Source organism: Heptranchias perlo, chromosome 9 (assembly GCF_035084215.1).
Source record: "Heptranchias perlo isolate sHepPer1 chromosome 9, sHepPer1.hap1, whole genome shotgun sequence".
In the NCBI taxonomy this organism is placed as follows: domain Eukaryota; kingdom Metazoa; phylum Chordata; class Chondrichthyes; order Hexanchiformes; family Hexanchidae; genus Heptranchias; species Heptranchias perlo.
Genome location: NC_090333.1, coordinates 994,462 through 1,014,965, shown reverse-complemented (window position 1 = coordinate 1,014,965; position 20,504 = coordinate 994,462). Strand labels below are relative to the sequence as shown.

Genomic DNA, 20,504 nt, shown 5'->3' with positions numbered 1-20,504 from the left:
CCTTCTGGGACCAATTTTCTTACCTCAACATGACCGAGGAGGATTGCATCCAACGCCTGAGGTTCACCAAGGAGGCTGTGATGGAGATCTGTCAACTGGTGTGGCCACAACTGCAGCCTCAGAGCAGGGCAAGGGCAACATTGCCTGTGGCTGTGAAGGTAACTATGGCGTTCCCATCCTCCCTCAGGTCTTCCTGCTGCCAGCTGTTGCACACCACCTTCTCCTGCAAGACAGAGGACAGTGTGTCAGTGAATATCCTGCAAGGTGTGTGGGTGATGTGCCTGTCGTGGTCGAATAGCTGCCAGTTTGACCTGTGAGTGGTGGTTGTGTGGCCTGCAAGGGTGATGCTGTGTGCGGAGATGCAGCATGCCGGCTGCAGCATTGTGTATGGATGGGCAGTGTTTGTTGGTGGGTGGGTGACGGGGGCTGTGATGTGTGGAGCAGTGGTGCAGTTGGTAGGATGTGTCACTTGACACTTGCACTCACTCACCTTGACCACTCGTGTCAAATCACTGCCTTTCGGCACTCACCCATGTGGGTGGTGCCTTGCTCCTGGCTTCACTTCCTGGGCCACAGCCTGCCAATGCCTGCGGAACTGCAGTCTGGAGGGTCTCCTGCCACCCTGCGGGTACATGTCGGACCTCCTTTCATCCACCCCTTCTACCAGGGCCTCCAGTGCATCATTGGAGAGTGGGGCCCCCTCTCGCGCCTGCCCTGCCATCCTTGCGGCCATCTTTCTCTCCTCTGAGTGGACTGTGCATGTCCCATTTAAAATGTGCACCTGCACCTTTAGGAGGTGCAGGCTGCTGATGACGTGCGCTGTGCACGCCCCATTACCGGGCTTCCTCCTCCTCAGCAGCGTGGGTAGCGCTGGCTGCACGGAGATATCATGGTAAGTAGCAGGCAGCTCGAAATTCACATGCTGCCCGCGTAGGGGCCATCGGGCGTGGGGTAATAGCGGATCACGCTACCCGCGCCCGAAAATGGGCCTTATCAATTTTATTTTTTCCTCCCCATAGATCCAAAGTCACCCGTTCCTCCCGAGCCTGTTACACTCACCACACGTCATGTCACAAATTACTCATATACTGGATCACAAAATATTATTTCTGAATGAAATCGATGTAATTTGTATTTGAGTGGATCAATACTAACTGTTCCCACCGTCTCCCTGGGGAACCTGTTCCATAGATTGACCACTCGCTCACTGAAATATTGTTCCCACAGATGAGTTCTGAATTGACCCCCTTCGAGCGCAGGCCGTGTCCTCGGGTTCTACTGTTCTGGACAAGGTGAAACAGCTGGTCATGGTCGACATTATCCAGTCCCTTTAGAATCCTAAACACAGCGATCAGATCACCTCTCAACCTTCTCTTTCCCAGTGAGAACCTGCCCGATTTATAAAATGACTCCTCATAATCCAATCCCTCCATCCCCTCAATCATTCTGCTTGCTCTCTTCTGCATCCTTTCAATGGCTGCAATATCCTCTTTGTACTGTGGTGACCAGAACTGTACATGGTATTCTAAGTGCAGTCGCACCGGTGATTTATGTCGTGGCAGGATTTCGACTCAATATTGACCTTTTAACCCATCTCAACAGCTGTAGTGCTGAAGACTTGTGCTCCAGAACTAGCTGCGCCTCTAGCCAAGCTGTTCCAGTACAGCTACAACACTGGCATCCACCCGACAATGTGGAAAATTGCCCAGGTATGTCCTGTCCACAAAAAGCTGGACAAATCCAATCCGGCCAATTACCGCCCCATCAGTCTACTCTCAATCATCAGCAAAGTGATGGAAGGTGTCGTCGACAGTGCTATCAAGCGGCACTTACTCACCAATAACCTGCTCACCGATGCTCAGTTTGGGTTCCGCCAGGACCACTCAGCTCCAGACCTCATTACAGCCTTGGTCCAAACATGGACAAAAGAGCTGAATTCCAGAGGTGAGGTGAGAGTGACTGCCCTTGACATCAAGGCAGCATTTGACCGAGTGTGGCACCAAGGAGCCCTAGTAAAATTGAAGTCAATGGGAATCAGGGGGAAAACTCTCCAGTGGCTGGAGTCATACCTAGCACAAAGGAAGATGGTAGTGGTTGTTGGAGGCCAATCATCTCAGCCCCAAGGCATTGCTGCAGGAGTTCCTCAGGGCAGTGTCCTAGGCCCAACCATCTTCAGCTGCTTCATCAATGACCTTCCCTCCATCATAAGGTCAGAAATGGGGATGTTCGCTGATGACTGCACAGTGTTCAGTTCCATTCGCAACCCCTCAAATAATGAAGCAGTCCGAGCCCGCATGCAGCAAGACCTGGACAACATCCAGGCTTGGGCTGATAAGTGGCAAGTAACATTCGCGCCAGATAAGTGCCAGGCAATGACCATCTCCAACAAGAGAGAGTCTAACCACCTCCCCTTGACATTCAACGGCATTACCATCGCCGAATCCCCCACCATCAACATCCTGGGGGTCACCATTGACCAGAAACTTAACTGGACCAGCCATATAAATACTGTGGCTACAAGAGCAGGTCAGAGGCTGGGTATTCTGCGGCGAGTGACTCACCTCCTGACTCCCCAAAGCCTTTCCACCATCTACAAGGCACAAGTCAGGAGTGTGATGGAATACTCTCCACTTGCCTGGATGAGTGCAGCTCCAACAACACTCAAGAAGCTCGACACCATCCAAGATAAAGCAGCCCGCTTGATTGGCACCCCATCCACCACCCTAAACATTCACTCCCTTCACCACTGGCGCACTGTGGCTGCAGTGTGCACCATCCACAGGATGCACTGCAGCAACTCGCCAAGGCTTCTTCGACAGCACCTCCCAAACCCATGACCTCTACCACCTAGAAGGACAAGGGCAGCAGGCGCATGGGAACAACACCACCTGCACGTTCCCCTCCAAGTCACACACCATCCCGACTTGGAAATATATCGCCGTTCCTTCATTGTCGCTGGGTCAAAATCCTGGAACTCCCTTCCTAACAGCACTGTGGGAGAACCTTCACCACACGGACTGCAGCGGTTCAAGAAGGCGGCTCACCACCACCTTCTCGAGGGCAATTAGGGATGGGCAATAAATGCCGGCCTTGCCAGCGACGCCCACATCCCGTGAACGAATAAAAAAAACCATCTGATTTGATTTACTCATTGCCACCGAGCAGTGTTGCGAAAGTTTCAATTTCAAATGAAAGATCGCGTTCATTTTCCACGCACATTATTTTCTTCCTATTGGTGAATTTGCTGATTTATAAGTCTTTAATAAATGTAAATTTCCATAAACAAACAAGAACACCTCATGAAAAGCCCAAATGTTCATCATTTACACAGTTTCCTAGCTGTTTTTTTAAAATAACAACTTCTTTCAAAAAATGGTTTGGAAGAGAGAGAGTTTTTAAACTTTGCGACTTAAAAAAAGAAATACATTCGCAATAAACAATCTTTTTGTTTTCTTTTCTAATTGTCGACAAAGAAACTTCCATCGCGGTTGCTCCCTGTGAGAAATTCATAATAGAAATGCAGTACTGCAGTACAAAGGGATCTGGGGGTCCTAGTGCAAGAAAATCAAAAGGTTAGTTTGCAAGTGCAGCAGGTGATCAAGAAGGCCAACGGAATGTTGACTTTTATCGCTAGGGGGATAGAATATAAAAACAGGGAGGTATTGCTGCAGTTATATAAGGTATTGGTGAGACCGCACCTGGAATACTGCATACAGTTTTGGTGTCCATACTTAAGAAAAGACATACTTGCTCTCGAGGCAGTACAAAGAAGGTTCACTCGGCTAATCCCGGGGATGAGGGGGCAGACATATGAGGAGAGGTTGAGTAGATTGGGACTCTACTCATTGGAGTTCAGAAGAATGAGAGGCGATCTTATTGAAACATATAAGATTGTGAAGGGGCTTGATTGAGTGGATGCGGTAAGGATGTTCCCAAGGATGGGTGAAACTAGAACTAGGGGGAATAATCTTAGAATAAGGGGCTGCTCTTTCAAAACTGAGATGAGGAGAAACTTCTTCACTCAGAGGGTAGTAGGTCTGTGGAATTTGCTGCCCCAGGAAGCTGTGGAAGCTACATCATTGAATAAATTTAAAACAGAAATAGACAGTTTCCTAGAAGTAAAGGGAATTAGGGGTTACGGGGAGCGGGCAGGAAATTGGACATGAATTTAGATTTGAGGTTAGGATCAGATCAGCCATGATCTTATTGAATGGTGGAGCAGGCTCGAGGGGCCGATTGGCCTACTCCTGCTCCTATTTCTTATGTTCTTATGTTCTTATGAAATGCAGTAATTGTTAATAAATATAACTAGGTGTTATTTAACTAGATTCAGTGAGTGGGCAAAAGTGCGGCAAATGGAGTTCAACGTGGGGAAGTGTGATGTCATCCATTTTGGCCCTAAGAGAGATCGCTCAGAGTATTTTCTAAATGGCGAGAAGCGAGGAGGAGCGGAGAGATTTAGGATTCCAGGTACAGAAATCAATAAAAGCTGGAGGACAGGTACAAAAAATAATTAAAAAGGCTCATGGAATGTTGTCCTTTATCTCGGGGGCTGGAATACAAAGGGGAGGAAGTTATGTTCCAGCTGTACAGAGCTTTGGTCAGACCACATCTGGAGACTGGGTTCAGTTCTGGGCACCGCACCTCAGGAAGGATATATTGGCCCTGGAGAGGGTGCAGCGCAGATTCACCAGAATGATACCGGGGCTAAAAGGGTTAAATTATGAGGACAGGTTGCATCAACTTGGCTTATATTCCCTTGAGTTTATAAGGTTGAGGGCTGATCTGGTCGAGGTGTTTAAAATGTTAAAAGATTCAGTAGCGTAGATAGAGAGAAACTATTTCCTCTGGTGGGGGAGATCAAGAGCGAGGGAACATAATCTTAAAATTAGAGCCAGGGCATTTAGGAGTGAAATCAAGAAGCACTTTTCTCACACAAAGGGGAGTGGAAATCTGGAACTCTCTCCCCCCAAAAGGCTGTGGATGCTGGGGGTCAATTGGAGCTTTCAAGACAGAGATCGATAGATTTTTGTTGGGTGAGGGTATCGAGGGATACGGAGCTAAGATGCGAAAACGGAGTTGAGGTATAGATCTAATTGAATGGCAGAGCAGGCTCGAGGGGCTGAATGGCCTCCTCCTGTTTCTATGTTCCTAGATTTTTTTTAACTCTATTTTTCAAAAGCAACAAAGAGGCAAGTGAAATACATTCTCAATAATCAATCCTTTTGTTTTCTTTTCTAATTGTCGACAAGTAAACCTCAATCACAGGTGCTCCCTGTGAGAATTTTGTAACAGAAACACAGTAGTTGCTAATAAATTTATCACTTGCCTGAAATAAAACTTTGAGAGTTCATTCTCTTTTGCCTTACTACAATTGTACAGGGCTTTGGCGAGACCACACCTGGAATACTGTGTACAGTTTTGGTCTCCTTACCTAAGGAAGGATATACTTGCCTTAGAGGCGGTGCAACGAAGATTCACTAGATTGATTCCTGGAATGAGGGGATTGTCCTATCAGAACAGATTGAGTAATGTACTCTCTGGAGTTTAGAAGGATGAGAGCTGATCTCATTGAAATATATGAGATTCTGAGAGGGCTTGACAGGGTAGATGCTGAGAGGTTATTTGCCCTGGCTGGAGAGTCTAGAACTAGGGGGCATAGTCGTAGGATAAGGGGTCGGCCATTTAGGACTGAGATGAGGAGGAATTTCTTCACTCAGAAGGTTGTGAATCTTTGGAATTCTCTACCCCAGAGGGCTGTGGATGCTCAGTCGTTGAGTATATTCAAGGCTGAGATCAACAGATTTTTGGACTCTAGGGGAATCAAGGGATATGGGAATCGGGCGGGAAAGTGGAGCTGAGGTCGAAGATCAGCCATGATCTGATTGAATGGCGGAGCAGGTTTGAGGGGCCGTATGGCCTACTCCTGCTCCTAATTCTTATGTTCATAGCAACTTGCGCAAAGCCTACGCAACGTGACCCGGTGACACTGGTGTGGACCTCACAGTTTTCATTGTAGGGTGAAGATCCCTCCTGTCCAGTCTCAAACAACATGCCTTATCCTCAACCCGAAGCTCAGAGTGATGCTTTCCATTTCCTACAATGATTAGGGCACTTAAAAATTGGAGGCATGTTTACTCCTTGGGCCCACCTTCATCAAGAGGGTGGATTGAGACTGTTCAAACAAAGGACACTCACCACCCAAACAGAGAGAGCCGGATTTGAGAGTGGAGGGCTGGGCCTGCCCGGCGGAAACAAGATGGTAGAAGTTCCGCTCGGATCCCGCCCACCCCCATATCTCCCGGGGCCTTCCAATGGGAGTGCCAGTGTTTTTTTGATCGTTGTTGAGTGCTTTACTGAAAGTTTGGTTACTGAATAAGGAAAGAAACACATTGGTGAGAGTGTGTGTGGCATTGTCCTGCTAAAATTAGTGCATTTGGCTAAAACGTGTTGCCGTGGCCACACTAGTCGGAGATTCCTATTGGGCAACCCTGTGCCAGACTCTCTGATGTTGCTTTGCTCTGTTTGTAAGATGACCTCATTGATGTATTAGCTTCAGTTCTTGCCATCAATCATAGTACAAGTTTGGTGTGCTGCGTGACAGAAGTAATCATTGGCATTCTGCTCATGCAGTGGGTAGTACTTAGGCTAAGATTCAATAAGTAGCACTCTCAATGCATCTGCGAGGTAGCAATGTCAAACAGTCACCGCATCTTGCCCAGGTCCAGCTAATACCGCAAATGGAGCTTGACAGAGCTGGGCACAATACTACCCTGGTTCCTAAAGAAATGGGGTCTTCTCTTCCTCCTGAGGGGGTCTTACTGTGGAGAGTCACCCAACAACAACAACAACAACAACTCACATTTATATAGCGCCTTTAACATAGTAAAATGTCCCAAGACGCTTCATAGGAACGTTATCAAACACAATTTGACACCGAGCCACACAAGGAGATATTAGGACAGGTGACCAATAGCTTGGTCAAATAAATAGGTTTTAAGGAGCGTCTTAAAGGAGGAGAGAGGTGTAGAGAGGTGGAGAGGTTTAGGGAGGGAATTCCAGAGCTTAGGTCCTAGGCAGCTGAAGATACGGCCACCAATGGCAGAGCATTTAAAATCGAGGATGCGTTACAGAATTGGAGGAACGTAGAGATCTCGGAGGGTTGTAGGGCTGGAGGAGGTTACAGAGATAGGGAGGGGCGAGGCCATGGAGGGATTTGAACACGAGGATGAGAATTTTAAAATCGAGACATTACTGGACTGGGAGCCAATGTAGGTCAGGGGGTGATGGATGAAAGGGTCTTGGTGTGAGTTAGGATACGGGCAGCAGAGTTTTGGATGAGTTCAAGATCTTGTGATGTGCTCCCAGTACATCGACCATGACCCTACCCCACTGTACACTTCAGGGGTGACTGAGCACTCGGACAGCTATCTGTTGATCAGCGAGAGTCAGCGTGGATTTGTGAAGGGTAGGGCATGTCTGATTAATCTAGATGCATTTTTTGAAGAGGTCACTTACATGGTGGGTAGGGGTGTGTCTATGGATGTTGTCTATATGGACTTCCAGAAGGCATTCGATAAAGTTCCACAAAAGAGATTATTAGCAAAAATGGGAGCACATGGAATTGGAGGTTGTGCCATGGGTTGGTAATTGGTTGGAAACAGAGGGGGTTCGGTCAGTAATTGCTGGATGTGACAAGTGGTGTTCCGAGGGATCTGTACCGTAGCCTCATCTTTTCATCTTCGTTTTCGATGACTTTGATGACGGAATAAAGAGTTGTATATCCAAGTTTGCAAATGACACTGAGGAAGAAGGCACAGTAAGTTATATGGGTGGGTGGAGAAAATTACAAAGGGACATGGACAGATTAAGTGAGTGGCCAAAAGTATGGCAGATAGCGTTCAATGTGGGGAAGTGTGAGGTTATCAATTTTGGATCTGAAAGACAAATCAGAATATTTTGTTAATGGTGAGAGACTAGGAGCTGTGGAGGAGCAAAGGGATTTAGGGGTCCATATACACAAATCACTAAAAGCTAGTGCACAGGTACAAAAAGTAATCAAAAAGACTAATGGAATGTTAGCCTTTATCTCAAGGGGGTTGGAATTCAATGGAGAGGATGTGATGCTTTAGTTGTACAACAATAACTTGCATTTATATAGCGCCTTTAACGTAGTAAAGCATTCCAAGGCACTTCACTGGAGCGATTACCAAACAAAATTTGACACCGAGCCACATAAGGAGATATTAGGACAGGTGACCAAAAGCTTGGTCAAAGATGTAGGTTTTAAGGATCGTTTTAGAGGAGGAGAGGAAGGTAGAGAGGTGGAGAGGTTTAGGGAGGGAATTCCAGAGCTTAGGGCCTAGACAGCTGAAGGCACGGCCACCAATGGAGGAGTGAAGAAAATCAGGGATACACAAGAGGCAAGAATTGGAGGAGTGCAGAGATCTCGGAGGGTTGTAGGGCTGGAGGAGGTTACAGAGATAGGGAGGGGCGAGGCCATGAATGGATTTGAACACACAGATGAGAATTTAAAAATTGAGGCATTGCTCGACCGGGAGTCAATGTAGGTCAGCAAGCACGGGGGTGATGGGTGAACGGGACTTGGTGCGAGTTAGGATACGGTCAGCAGAGTTTTGGATGAACTCAAGTTTACAGAGGGTGCGAGGTGGGAGGTCGGCCAGGAGAGGGTTGGAATAGCCGGGTCTATAGGTAACAAAGGCATGGATGAGGGTTTCAGTTGCAGATGAGCTGAGGTGGGCGGAGGCGGCCGATGTTACGTAGGTGGAAGTAAGGGGTCTTGGTTAGGCCACAGCTTGAGTACTGCGTACAGTTCTGGTCACCACATTACAGGAAGGATGTGATTGCACTCGAGAGGGTACAGAGGAGATTTACGAAGATGTTGCCAGGACTGGAGAATTTTAGCTATGAGAAAAGATTGGATAGGCTGGGGTTGTTTTCTTTGGAGCAAAGGAGGCTGAGGGGAGATTTAATTGAGGTATATAAAATTATGAGGGGTCTAGATAGAGTGGATAGGGAGGACCTATTTCCCTTAGCAGAAGGGTCAGCGACCAGGGGCATGGATTTAAAATAATTGGTAGAAGGATTCTAGGGGAGCTGAGGAGAATTTTTTTCACTCAGAAGGTGGTGGGGGCCTGGAACTCACTGCCTGAAAGGGTGGTAGAGGCAGAAACCCTCAACTCATTTAAAAAGTACTTGAATATGCATCTGAAGTGCCGTGACCTACAGGGCTACGGACCAAGTGCTGGAAAGTGGGATTAAGCTGGTTAGCTCTTTCTCAGCTGGCACAGACAAGATGGGCCGAATGGCCGCCTTCTGTGCTGTAACTTGCTATGATTCTAGATTCTATGGAGAGGACATGTGGTGGGAAGCTCAGCCCCGGGTCAAATAGGACGCCAAGGTTGCAAACAGTCTGGTTCAGCCCTAGACAGTGGACGTAGACTTGGTCAAACCCTATCTGGAGTAATGCATTCAGTTTTGGGCTGCAGGAAGGATATATTGGCCTTGTAGATTCACCAGAATGATACTGGGGCTAAAAGGGTTAAATTATGAAGACAGGTTGCATAATCATAACTTGTATTCCCATGAATTTAGAAGATTGAGGGGTGATCTAATTGAGGTATTTAAAATGTGAAAAGGATTTGATAGGGTAGATAGAGAGAAACTATTTCCTCTGGTGAGGGAGAGTCCAGAACAAGGGGGAATAATCTTAAAATTAGAGTTTGGCCATTTTAGGAGTGAAATCAGGAAGCACTTTTTCACACAAAGGGGAGTGGAAATCTGGAACTCTCTTCCCCCAAAAGGCAGTGGATGCTGGGGGTCAATTGGAGCTTTCAAGACCGAGATCGATGGATTTTTGTCAGGTAAGAGCATCGAGAATATGGAGCAAAGGCTGGGTAAATGGGGTTGAGGTGCAGATCAGCCATGATCTAATTGACTGGAGGAATAGGTCGAGGGGCTGAATGGCCTAATTTTCCTATGTTGCCACTGCGTTTGACCATACCTTTTGTTTCTCTCTCTCACTTTAGGCACTGCACAGACGTCATATGCTGCGTGTTATTTATTGCGGTGATCCTTGGTTACATAGCTCTGGGAGTTATCGGTGAGTAACTTGCAATCAATCAAACCCAAATGCCAAGATTTTGCTTGTCCACTTAAAGCCAGTCGATTTTTTGAGGCAGCACACAGTCAAAACAAATCTGTATGGGCATGTAGTGTCACTAAGCATAGAAATCCAAAGGAAATGAGATAAAAGCTCTTACTGGTGGCTCGTGAGTGTTCTCGTTCAGTAATAGACCCGCTGTGGACGGTGATGGATGGGGGTGAGATGGAGGCTGACAGCTAATGTTGTTACCACTGCTCTACTAATGACTCTCCCCCGAAAAAATTCCAGTTGAACCATGCGCGATAACGAAAAGTCACTTAACTGTCAGGGTTTGATTTTTCACCAGCAGTTACAATGGATGCACCAGAACAATTATTGACCTGGGTAAAGGTTGATAAAATAATGTGTTTGATCCGTTGTACTGAAGCTTTGTTTCGTAAGAGGGCGAGGCTCCAACCCGCCACAATACCTGGATCCTTAAATCAACATTTGCTGATTATTATTGGCTCCAATCAATGTGAAATTTACCGGGAGAAAATTAATCCATCTTTCCGGTCTAAAAAGTGCAACAAATAATAAAGAATCTGATATTGATCATAGTGATCAGGAATCATCAGTGACCTCTCAGGTCATTTTGTTAAGTGGCAGCAAGAAACGTTTCAATCTGTCTGCAAATATCAACATTTTGTAAAATACATTTCTATAAAATCATTACTTCTACGGTTTCTGACAACTACAGAAATGCAGTATGGGTTTACTTCATGTTTCTCTTTTCTTGCCAAAATGCTCTGCCCATTTTTCTCCCGCTCTCCCTTTCCATCCCTGCCCTTCTGCTCCCTCGCCTCTCCTCTTTTCTCCCCTCTCCTTTTCTCTCCATTCTCCTCTCCTCCCCTCTCCTCCCCTCCTCTTCTCTCTCCTCTCCTCTCCACTCTCTCTCTCTCCTCTCCTCTCCTCCCCTCTCCTCCCTCCTCTTCTCTCTCCTCTCCTCTCCACTCTTCTCTCTCTCCTCTCCTCACCTCTCCTCTCCTCTCTCCTCTCCTCTCTTCCTTTCCTCTCCTCCCTCCTCTTCTCTCCACTCTTCTCTCTCTCCTCTCCTCACCTCTCCTCTCCTCTCCTCTCCTCTCCTCTCCTCTCCTCTCCTCTCCTCACCTCTCCTCTCTCCTCTCCCCTCTCCTCTCTTCCTTTCCTCTCCTCCCTCCTCTTCTCTCCACTCTTCTCTCTCCTCTCCTCTCCTCACCTTTCCTCTCCTCTCCTCTCTCCTCTCTTCTCTCCACTCTTCTCTCTCTCCTCACCTCTCCTCTCTCCTCTCCCCTCTCCTCTCTTCCTTTCCTCTCCTCTCTCCTCTTCTCTCCACTCTTCTCTCTCTCCTCTCCTCTCCTCACCTCTCCTCTCCTCTCTCATCCCCTCTTCTCCTCTCCTCTCCTCTCCTCTCCTCTCCCCTCTCCTCTCTTCCTTTCCTCTCCTCTCCTCTTCTCTCTGCTCCTCTCTCTCCTCTCCTCTTCTCTCCTCTCCTCTCTCCTCTCCTCTCTCCTCTTCCTTTCCTCTCCTATCTCCCTCTTCTCTCCTCTCTCTTCTCCCCTCTCCCCTCTCCTCTCTTCCTTTCCTCTCCTCTCCTCACCTTTCCTCTCCTCTCCTCACCTTTCCTCTCCTCTCCTCTCTCCTCTCCCCTCTACTCTCTTCCCTCCTCTCCCCTCTCCTCCCTTCCTTTCCTCTCCTCTCTCCCTCTTCTCTGCTCTCTCCTCTCCCCTCTCCTCTCTTCCTTTCCTCTCCTCTCCTCGCCTTTCCTCTCCTCTCCTATCCTTTCCTCTCCCCTCCTCTCCTCTCTCCTCTCCTCTCTCCTCTCTTCTCTCCCTCCTCTCCCCTCCTCTCACCTCCTCTCTCCTCTCCCCTCTCCTCTCTTCCTCTCCTCTCTTCTCTCCACTCTTCTCTCTCTCCTCTCTCCTTTCTCCCTCTCCTCTCCCCTCTCCTCTCTTCCTCTCCTCTCTTCTCTCCACTCTTCTCTCTCTCCTCTCTCCTCTCCCCTCCTCTCCCCTCTCCTCTCTTCCTCTCCTCTCCTCTCTCCTCTCCCCTCTCCTCTCTCCTCTCTTCCTTTCCTCCCCTCTCCTCACCTTTCCTCTCCTCTCCTGTCCTTTCCTCTCCTCTCTCCCCTCCTCTCTCCTCTCCCCTCTCCTCTCTTCCTTTCCTCTCCTCTCTCCCCTCCTCTCTCCTCTCTCCTCTCTCCTCTCCCCTCTCCTCTCTTCCTTTCCTCTCCTCTCTCCTCTCCTCTCTTCCTTTCCTCTCCTCTCTCCCCTCCTCTCTCCTCTCTCCTCTCTCCTCTCCCCTCTTCCTTTCCTCTCCTCTCTCCTCTCTCCTCTCCTCTCTTCCTTTCCTCTCCTCTCTCCCCTCCTCTCTCCTCTCCCCTCTCCTCTCTTCCTTTCCTCTCCTCTCTCCCCTCCTCTCTCCTCTCTCCTCTCTCCTCTCTCCTCTCCCCTCTCCTCTCTTCCTTTCCTCTCCTCTCTCCTCTCCTCTCTTCCTTTCCTCTCCTCTCTCCCCTCCTCTCTCCTCTCTCCTCTCTCCTCTCCTCTCTTCCTTTCCTCTCCTCTCTCTCCTCTCCTCATCTTTCCTCTCCTCTCTCCTCCCCCCCTCTCCTCTCCTCTTCTCTCTGCTCCTCTCTCTCCTCTCCTCTTCTCTCCTCTCCTCTCTCCTCTCCTCTCTCCTCTTCCTTTCCTCTCCTCTCTCCCCTCCTCTCTCCTCTCTCCTCTCCCCTCTCCTCTCTTCCTTTCCTCTCCTCTCTCCTCTCTCCCCTCCTCTCTCCTCTCTCCTCCCCCCCTCTCCTCTCCTCTTCTCTCTGCTCCTCTCTCTCCTCTCCTCTTCTCTCCTCTCTCCTCTCCTCTCCTCTCTCCTCTTCCTTTCCTCTCCTCTCTCCTCTCCCCTCTCCCCTCTCCTCTCTTCCTTTCCTCTCCTCTCTCCCCTCCTCTCTCCTCTCTCCTCTCCCCTCTCCTCTCTTCCTTTCCTCTCCTCTCTCCTCTCTCCTCTCCCCTCTCCTCTCTTCCTTTCCTCTCCTCTCTTCCTTTCCTCTCCTCTCTCCTCTCTCCTCTCTCCTCTCCTCTCTTCCTTTCCTCTCCTCTCTCCCCTCCTCTCTCCTCTCTCCTCTCCTCTCTTCCTTTCCTCTCCTCTCTCCCTCTCCTCTCATGCATGAGTTGACCTCTTGCTCCAGGTATGCTTCTGGAAGTTCTAGCCCCCTCTGATACTTCATCGAAATGGGCATTTGTGACCACACGTGAGCCTGGACAGCGTCAATCAGCAGGCCACAATGAGCATCAGAGCCGAGCCGAGCCGAGCCAAGTCCTGTCCTCACCTAACGTCTACACATGTGCACCTTAACCCAGTGGCACTGAGGCCAATGTAGAACCACTCGTGGCGCCCCACCTGAGATCAGCTAACAGCCTCGGCCAGGGATCGATGCTGGAACCTTCCTGCGTAGCCTCCACCCACTGGCATAACATCAATACTTGTTGCAGCAAAAGCAAAATTGTCAGTTGTGTTTGAAAACGAGCACACGGCATTAACCGCACGAGCGACCCTCTTTCTTGTGAGTGTTGCCATGCCAAAAAACCACTTCATTTGCATGTTTTTTTTCTGACCAATTATCTCTTAAAATAAAATCGGCTTCTAAACAATGCCCGTTTATAGTGATTCTTTGTGCCTTTCTAAAGTCAAGTCACCCACATGAATTACAAGTGGAACAAGTCCAAATCGTGCATAGAATATAGTATTGATGCCAAAATGAGTCATGGTCAGTAGCTCTTGGATTTGATGGTCAACCAAGTTGACATTTAAAGAAACAGCTTGGACCTTGACCCAAATCATTCTCTTTATATTCTTGCCGTAGCATTAAAGGCATAAATGAAACTGCCCACAGGTAATTGTGATCGCTAGACATTTTACGGAGGAACAGAAGAATGAATTCAATCATCTCTTGCCCGGCAGAAAGCGCATTTAAGCAAATTGTTTGAGCCGCGATTCCAATGTTCTGATAATAACCCTTGGAGGTTGTTTTTTTTTTAAACATCGTCCCGGTCGCAAACATTCAAGGCCGCACAAGATCTCTAGAATTGATCTCCACTCCTCACTGGAGACAAATATTCAGGTGGTGGGGTGGGGGGTAGGTGGGAGGGAGGGGTTAGAGTCAAATCAGCCCAATTGAAAGGTTAGATCCAAGTCTAGAAACCAACACAGTGGAGAACGTTAAAAGAGTCGCAGATGAGAAAGAAAACCACTTAGCACAGAGGTGTCCAAGTTTTGGTCTTCTTGGCTGCACAGGAGTGTAACGTGGAGCCACGGGGACACGTGTAAAGATGGCGCCCTTTTCTCTCGAAAAGAAAAGGCTAATAGGGGTCTTTAAGATTATGAAGGGGTTCGATAGGGTAAGAGTAGAGATGATGTTTCCACTTGTGGGGGAGACCAAAACTCGGGGTCTTAAATATAAAATAGTCACTAATAAATCCAATAGGGAATTCAGGAGAAACTTCTTCACCCAGAGAGTGGTTGGAATGTCGAACTCACTCCCACAAGGAGCAGTTGAGGCGAGTAGCATAGATGGATTTAAGGGGAAGCTCGATAAACACACGAGGGAGAAAGGAATAGAAGGTTATGCTGATAGGGTGAGATGAAGAGGGGTGGGAGGAGGCTTGTGTGGAGCATAAATGCCGGCATAGACCAGTTGGGCCGAATGGCCTGTTTCTGTGCTGTAAATTCTATGTAATTCTATGAATCCATGTTCCTGTTAATTTCCACATATCTCGAATTGCTGATATTAGCAGATCTCGGTGCTCTGATCTATAATCCATCCATTGATGAGACAACAACGCTACCAACAGCTCTCTCAAAACGTCCGGGCCCACAAAATGCAAACAAACAACCAGCAAATAAAAATTAGAAATAGTCCGTTCAGGGGTGATGTCAGGAAGCACTTCTTCACACAAAGGGGAGTGGAAATCTGGAACTCTCTTCCCCCCAAAAAAGCTGTCCTGGCTGGGGGTCAATTGAAAATTTCAAAACTGAAATGATAGATTTTCGTTAGGCGAGGGTCACGGAACCAAGGTGGGTAGATGGAGGTAGGATACAGATCAGCCATGATCTAACTGAATGGCAGGACAGGCTCGAGGGGCTGAATGGCCTCCTCCTGTTCCTAGGTATGAATGGGATGGAGTTGCCTGGGTTTTGAATGCCAGCTAGCCAGAGCTCAGGGGTCACGTTTGGTTCTCGGGTCACAGGTTGACCACCTGTGAATTAGCCCATTGATTTAGCTCATCCTTCTTGTAATGTAACTCTTAAATGTCAGCCTTGGCTCAGTGCTGAGCAGGTCGTGGGTTCAAGTCCCACTCCAGAGACTTGAGCACATAATCCAGGTTGACCCTCCAATTCATTACTGAGGGAGTGCTGCTCTGTCGGAGGTGCTGACTTTTGGATGGAACTTTAAACCAAGGCCCCATCTGCCCTCTCAAGTGGATGTTAAAGATCCCAAGGCATTACTTTGAAGAAGAGCAGGGGAGTTCTCCCTGGCGTCCTGGCCAATATTTATCCCTCAACCAACGTCACTAAAAACAAATTAACTGGTCATTATCAGATTACAGTTTGTGGGACCTTGCTGTGCGCAAATTGGCTGCTGCATTTGCTCCATTATAACAGTATTTCATTGGCTATAAAGCTCTCTGGGACGTCCTGAGGTCTTGAAAGGCGCTATATAAATGCAAGTCTTTCTTTTTTTAACTCTAATGGTATCTGTTGAAAAAGGAGGATTGATAGTTATAGGTAAGAGAAGGAACTTAATGTTTCCTTAAAGAACGTAGAAACAGGAGGAGGCCGTTCAGCCCCTTGAGCCTGGTCTGCCAGTCAATTAGATCGTGGCTAATCTGTCTCTTAACTCTATCTACCCGCCTTGATTCTGTAACCCTTAATCCCCTTACCCAACCAAAATCTAGCAATCTCAGTTTTGAAATTTTCAATTGGCCCCCAGCCTCAACAGCTTTTTTGGGGGAGAGAGTTCCAGATTTCCACTCCCCTTTGTGTGAAGAAATGCTTCCTGACATCACCCCTGAACGGCCGAGCTCTAATTTTAAGATTATTCCCCCGAGTTCTGGACTCTCCCACCAGAGGAAATAGTTTCTCTCTATCTACCCTATCAAATCCTTTAATCATCTTAACACCTCAATTAGATCACCCCTTAATCTTCAATACTCAAGGGAATACAAGCCTGGTCTATGCAACCTGACCTCGTAATTTAACCCTTTTAACCCCGGTCCGGATCGACCGATGGTGTGGGCATGGAGTCCATGTGGAATAATCTCTCAGACAGTAGGCTTCATGGGATGAGTGGTCTATTCTCATTCTGGATTTTCTCATGTTCTGCTTGAATGCCCCCAATTCATAAGAACATAAGAAATATGAGCAGGAGTAGGCCAATCGGCCCCTCGAGCCTGCTCCGCCATTCAATAAGATCATGGCTGATCTGATCCTAACCTCAAATCTAAAGAACACAAGAAGTAGGAGCAGGACCCGGCCACTCAGCCCCTGGGCCCTCTCCGCCACCCACAGGGCCTTGACCGATCCGAACTCAGCTTCATGTCCAATTTCCTGCCCGCTCCCCATAACCCCTAATTCCCTTTACTTCTCGGAAAATGTCTATTTCCGTTTTAAATTTATCTAATGATGTAGCTTCCACAGCTTCCTGGGGCAGCAAATTCCACAGACCTACCACCCTCTGAGTGAAGAAGTTTCTCCTCATCTCAGTTTTGAAAGAGCAGCCCCTTATTCTAAGATTATGCCCCCTAGTTCTAGTTTCACCCATCTTTGGGAACATCCTTACCGCATCCACCCGATCAAGACCCTTCACAATCTTATATGTTTCAATAAGATCGCCTCTCATTCTTCTGAACTCCAATGAATAGAGTCCCAATCTACTCAACCTCTCCTCATATGTCCAGCCCCTCATTCCCAGGATTAGCCGAGTGAATCTTCTTTGTACTGCCTCGAGAGCAAGTATGTCTTTTCTTAAAATTCCCTTGACTCTACGATGTTGCGTGACAGAGTTCTCCCAGATTCGCCCATTGAACAAAACAATTCTTTGTAATGATCGTGGTCAACAATAACATGATCTAATGATTCAGATTTGGCACTACCACTGCCGCGGCCTAGGCTTGATTTCCAGTCAGGGAATATGACTTTATTGCGTCCAATTCTGGGCGCCACACTTTAGGAAGGATGTCAAGGCTTTGGAGAGGGTGCAGAGGAGATTTACCAGAATGATTACCAGGGATGAGGGACTTCAGTTATGTGGAGAGACTGGAGAAGCTGGGATTGTTCTCCTTAGAGCAGAGAAGGCTAAGGAGAGATTTAGGAGAGGTGTTCAAAATTCTGAGGGATTTTGATAGAGTAAATAAGGAGAAACTGTTTCCACTGGCAGGAGGGTCGGTAACCAGAGGACACAGATTTAAGATAATTGGCAAAAGAACCGGAGGGGGGTGGTGGGGAGAATTTTATTTTACGCAGCGAGTTGTTATGATTTAGAATGTACCGCCTGAAAGCACGTTGAATAGTAACTTTCAAAAGAGAATTGGATCCATACCTGAAAAGGAAAAATTTGCAGTGCCAGTGTGGCTCAGTATTAATGAACCAATTGCACCTGTATAAAAGACCATTTGCTGGCACAGGCGGTGGTGATGGGCAGAGACTGGTAGCAGAATGGGTACACTTTTGTCTTTTGAACTCCTGGCACAGATCTTCAGGAGCGCGTATCGGGAACTTAAACATTACTTTGTCTCAAGGGGTCTGGAATACAAAGGGGAGGAAGTGATGTTCCAGCTGTACAGAGCTCTGGTCAGACCCCATCTGGAGACTGGGTTCAGTTCTGGGCACCGCACCTCAGGAAGGATGTAATGGCTTTGGAGGGGGTGCAGCGCAGATTCACCAGAATGATACCGGGGCTTAGAGGGTTAAATCATGACTAGAAGTTGCACAAACTTGGCTTGTATTCCCTGGAGTGTAGGAGATTGAGGGGTGATCTGATCGAGGCGTTTAAAATGTTACATCGAATCGCTGGGGTGGAGACGGAGAAACTATTTGGTTTCTGGTTGGGGGGGAATCCGGAACAAGGGGACATCATCTTAAAATTAGAGCTCGGCCGATCAGGAGCAAAATCAGGAAGCACTTCCTCACACAAAGGGTAGTAGAAATCCGACTCAGAGATGAGGGAGTGCTACCAACTGAGCCACGGCTGGTACAAAGGGTTTCTGAAGTGAAACTGCGACACAGCGCAGAACTGTAACCAAGTACAGCACTGGAGAGCCGAGAGGCACAGAGCAATGGTACTGTACAACCGGAGAATACGACCACACTGATCGAAAAGGATGGCAGCAACTCCGATGGAAAGTGCTGCTGAATCCGGTAAGTGGTATAATGATGCTTGCTGTCTTTTGTAATCAGTTAAATAATATTGCAGCAGTGTTTGTAACATCATCTCTGATATAAGCGCATCAGCAATATGTAATAAAAAGTCCTGTTAATAATCTCCTACATGCTTTAATGTTGGTTGCACTCAGTGTAAATTCATTAGTGGCTGTCTGCTTAATGCAGCAATCAGTAGTTCATTCTTAGCTCAACGTCTAATGGCTGTCTCCTGTCTCCCCGCAGGTTACTTTATGCTCTCCATTCGATCGTCTCCGCATCCGATCATTCTTCTTTCTGAGGATGGAGATGACATGGATATGATGGGAAAAGCCAAAACCCACAAGGCACAAGGATCTGCAATAAAGAAAACTAAAGAACGAACTTGCATTTCTATCGCACCTTTCACGCCCTCAGGACATCCCAAAGCACTTCACAGCCAATGAAGTACTTTTTGAAGTGTTGTAATGTAGGAAACGTGGCAGCCAATTTGTGCACAGCAAGATCCCACTATCAGCAATGTGATAATGACCAGATCATGTGGTCAAGGGATAAATATTGACCGGGCCACTGGGGAGAACTCCCCTGCAATTCTTCTAAATAGTGCCTTGAGATCTTTTACATCCACCTGAGAGGGCAGACGTCTCATCCAAAAAGACGGCACCTCCGACAGTGCTGCACTCCCTCAGTACTGCACTGGGAGTGTCGCCTAGATTTTGTGCTGCAGCCTTTGGAGTGGGACTTGAACCCATGACCTTCTGATTCAGGAGGCAAGAATGCGACCCACTGAGCCACAGCGTGATTGTGTTGTCAAACAGCAAAACCACATTATAGAGTGCAATCGAGTCAGCTTGGCTCTATCTTATCCCTGAGCCAGAAGGTTGTGGATTCAAGCCCCACTCCAGGACTTGAACACAACTAATCTAAGCTCCAATGCAGCACTGAGGGAGTGCTGCATTGTCAGAGGTGCTTTCCTTTGGATGAGATGTTAAATCAAGGCCCCGTCTGTTCGGGTGGATGCTAAAATCCCACAGGGCTATTCAAAGAAGATCCAAGAGCTCTCCTGGTGCCCTGAGCAACATTCCTCCATCAACCAACACCTAACACAGATTAACTGCTCGCTCACGGTCACTGCCGTTTGTGGGACCTTGCTGTGTGCAAAATGGCTGCCACATTCACCTACATAACGACAGTAACTGCACTTCAGAAGGTAGTTCATTGTTCATGAAGCATTGCAGGATGTTTCTGGAAGTTCTGCCTATCTATTTTGTGGTTTGCACTGTATAAACCAGAGGAGGACCAGAGGACTTTTCAACCACAGTGAGGAGGGTCGGCCCTTTAACACCCCCCTTCACCTCGTGCCGCTGGAGGACATGCAACTTGTTGCACTCATCTATGTGACTGTGCGGCCTGAATCACCCAGATTCCTAGTGATGGAACCATGGTGCATTACCTTCTGCAGGTGGGCTGGGCTCAGTTGGTGGAGCAGGTCGCCCCCTGGTCAGTCCGCTCCCAATATTGACGTGGAACCAGCAAGCATCCTCCATGCAGCTGTAGGATCTTCCTCAACGTCTCTGATGTTGGCCAGACTGTGGGGCCAGTCCCAGGTTCTCCTCGGTGCTTGTCATGTGCCCCTCCTCCAACCCAGAGCAAAATGAAAGAAAGAACAAACTTGCATTTATAAAGTGCCTTTCATGACCTCAGGACGTCCCAAAGTGCTCTCCTGCCAATGAAGTACATTTTGAAGTGTAAGGAATTGTAGGAAATGTGGCAGCCAATCTGCGCACAGCAAGATCCCACAAACAGCAATGTGATAATCTGTTTTTTAGTGATGTTGGTTGAGAGATAAATATTGACCAGGACACTGGGGAGAACTCCCCTGCTCTTCTTTGAAATAGTGGCTAGGGATCTTTTGCATCCATCTGAGAGGGCAGGCTGGGCCTCAGTTCAACTC

The 20,504-nt window shown here is 47.8% G+C and overlaps 1 protein-coding gene and 1 long non-coding RNA gene across 7 annotated transcripts in view; one reads left to right on the top strand and one right to left on the bottom strand.

Annotated features, from left to right (window-relative positions):
* The window catches only part of LOC137325085 (choline transporter-like protein 5), a 355,604-nt gene that overhangs the window by 179,018 nt on the left and 156,082 nt on the right, over window positions 1-20,504 (top strand). For all 5 annotated transcript variants that reach the window (XM_067989790.1, XM_067989793.1, XM_067989791.1 and 2 more), the window contains exon 3: window positions 10,050-10,123. In XM_067989790.1, the coding sequence (XP_067845891.1) occupies window positions 10,050-10,123 (74 nt within the window). The remainder of the gene's footprint in view (window positions 1-10,049; window positions 10,124-20,504) is intronic.
* LOC137325086 (uncharacterized) overlaps window positions 18,666-20,504 on the bottom strand; it is a 75,544-nt gene continuing 73,705 nt past the window's right edge. For both annotated transcript variants that reach the window (XR_010963812.1, XR_010963811.1), the window contains exons 2-3: window positions 20,004-20,187; window positions 18,666-18,847 (exon numbers count right to left, since the gene is read on the bottom strand). This is a non-coding gene — a long non-coding RNA (uncharacterized lncRNA). The remainder of the gene's footprint in view (window positions 18,848-20,003; window positions 20,188-20,504) is intronic.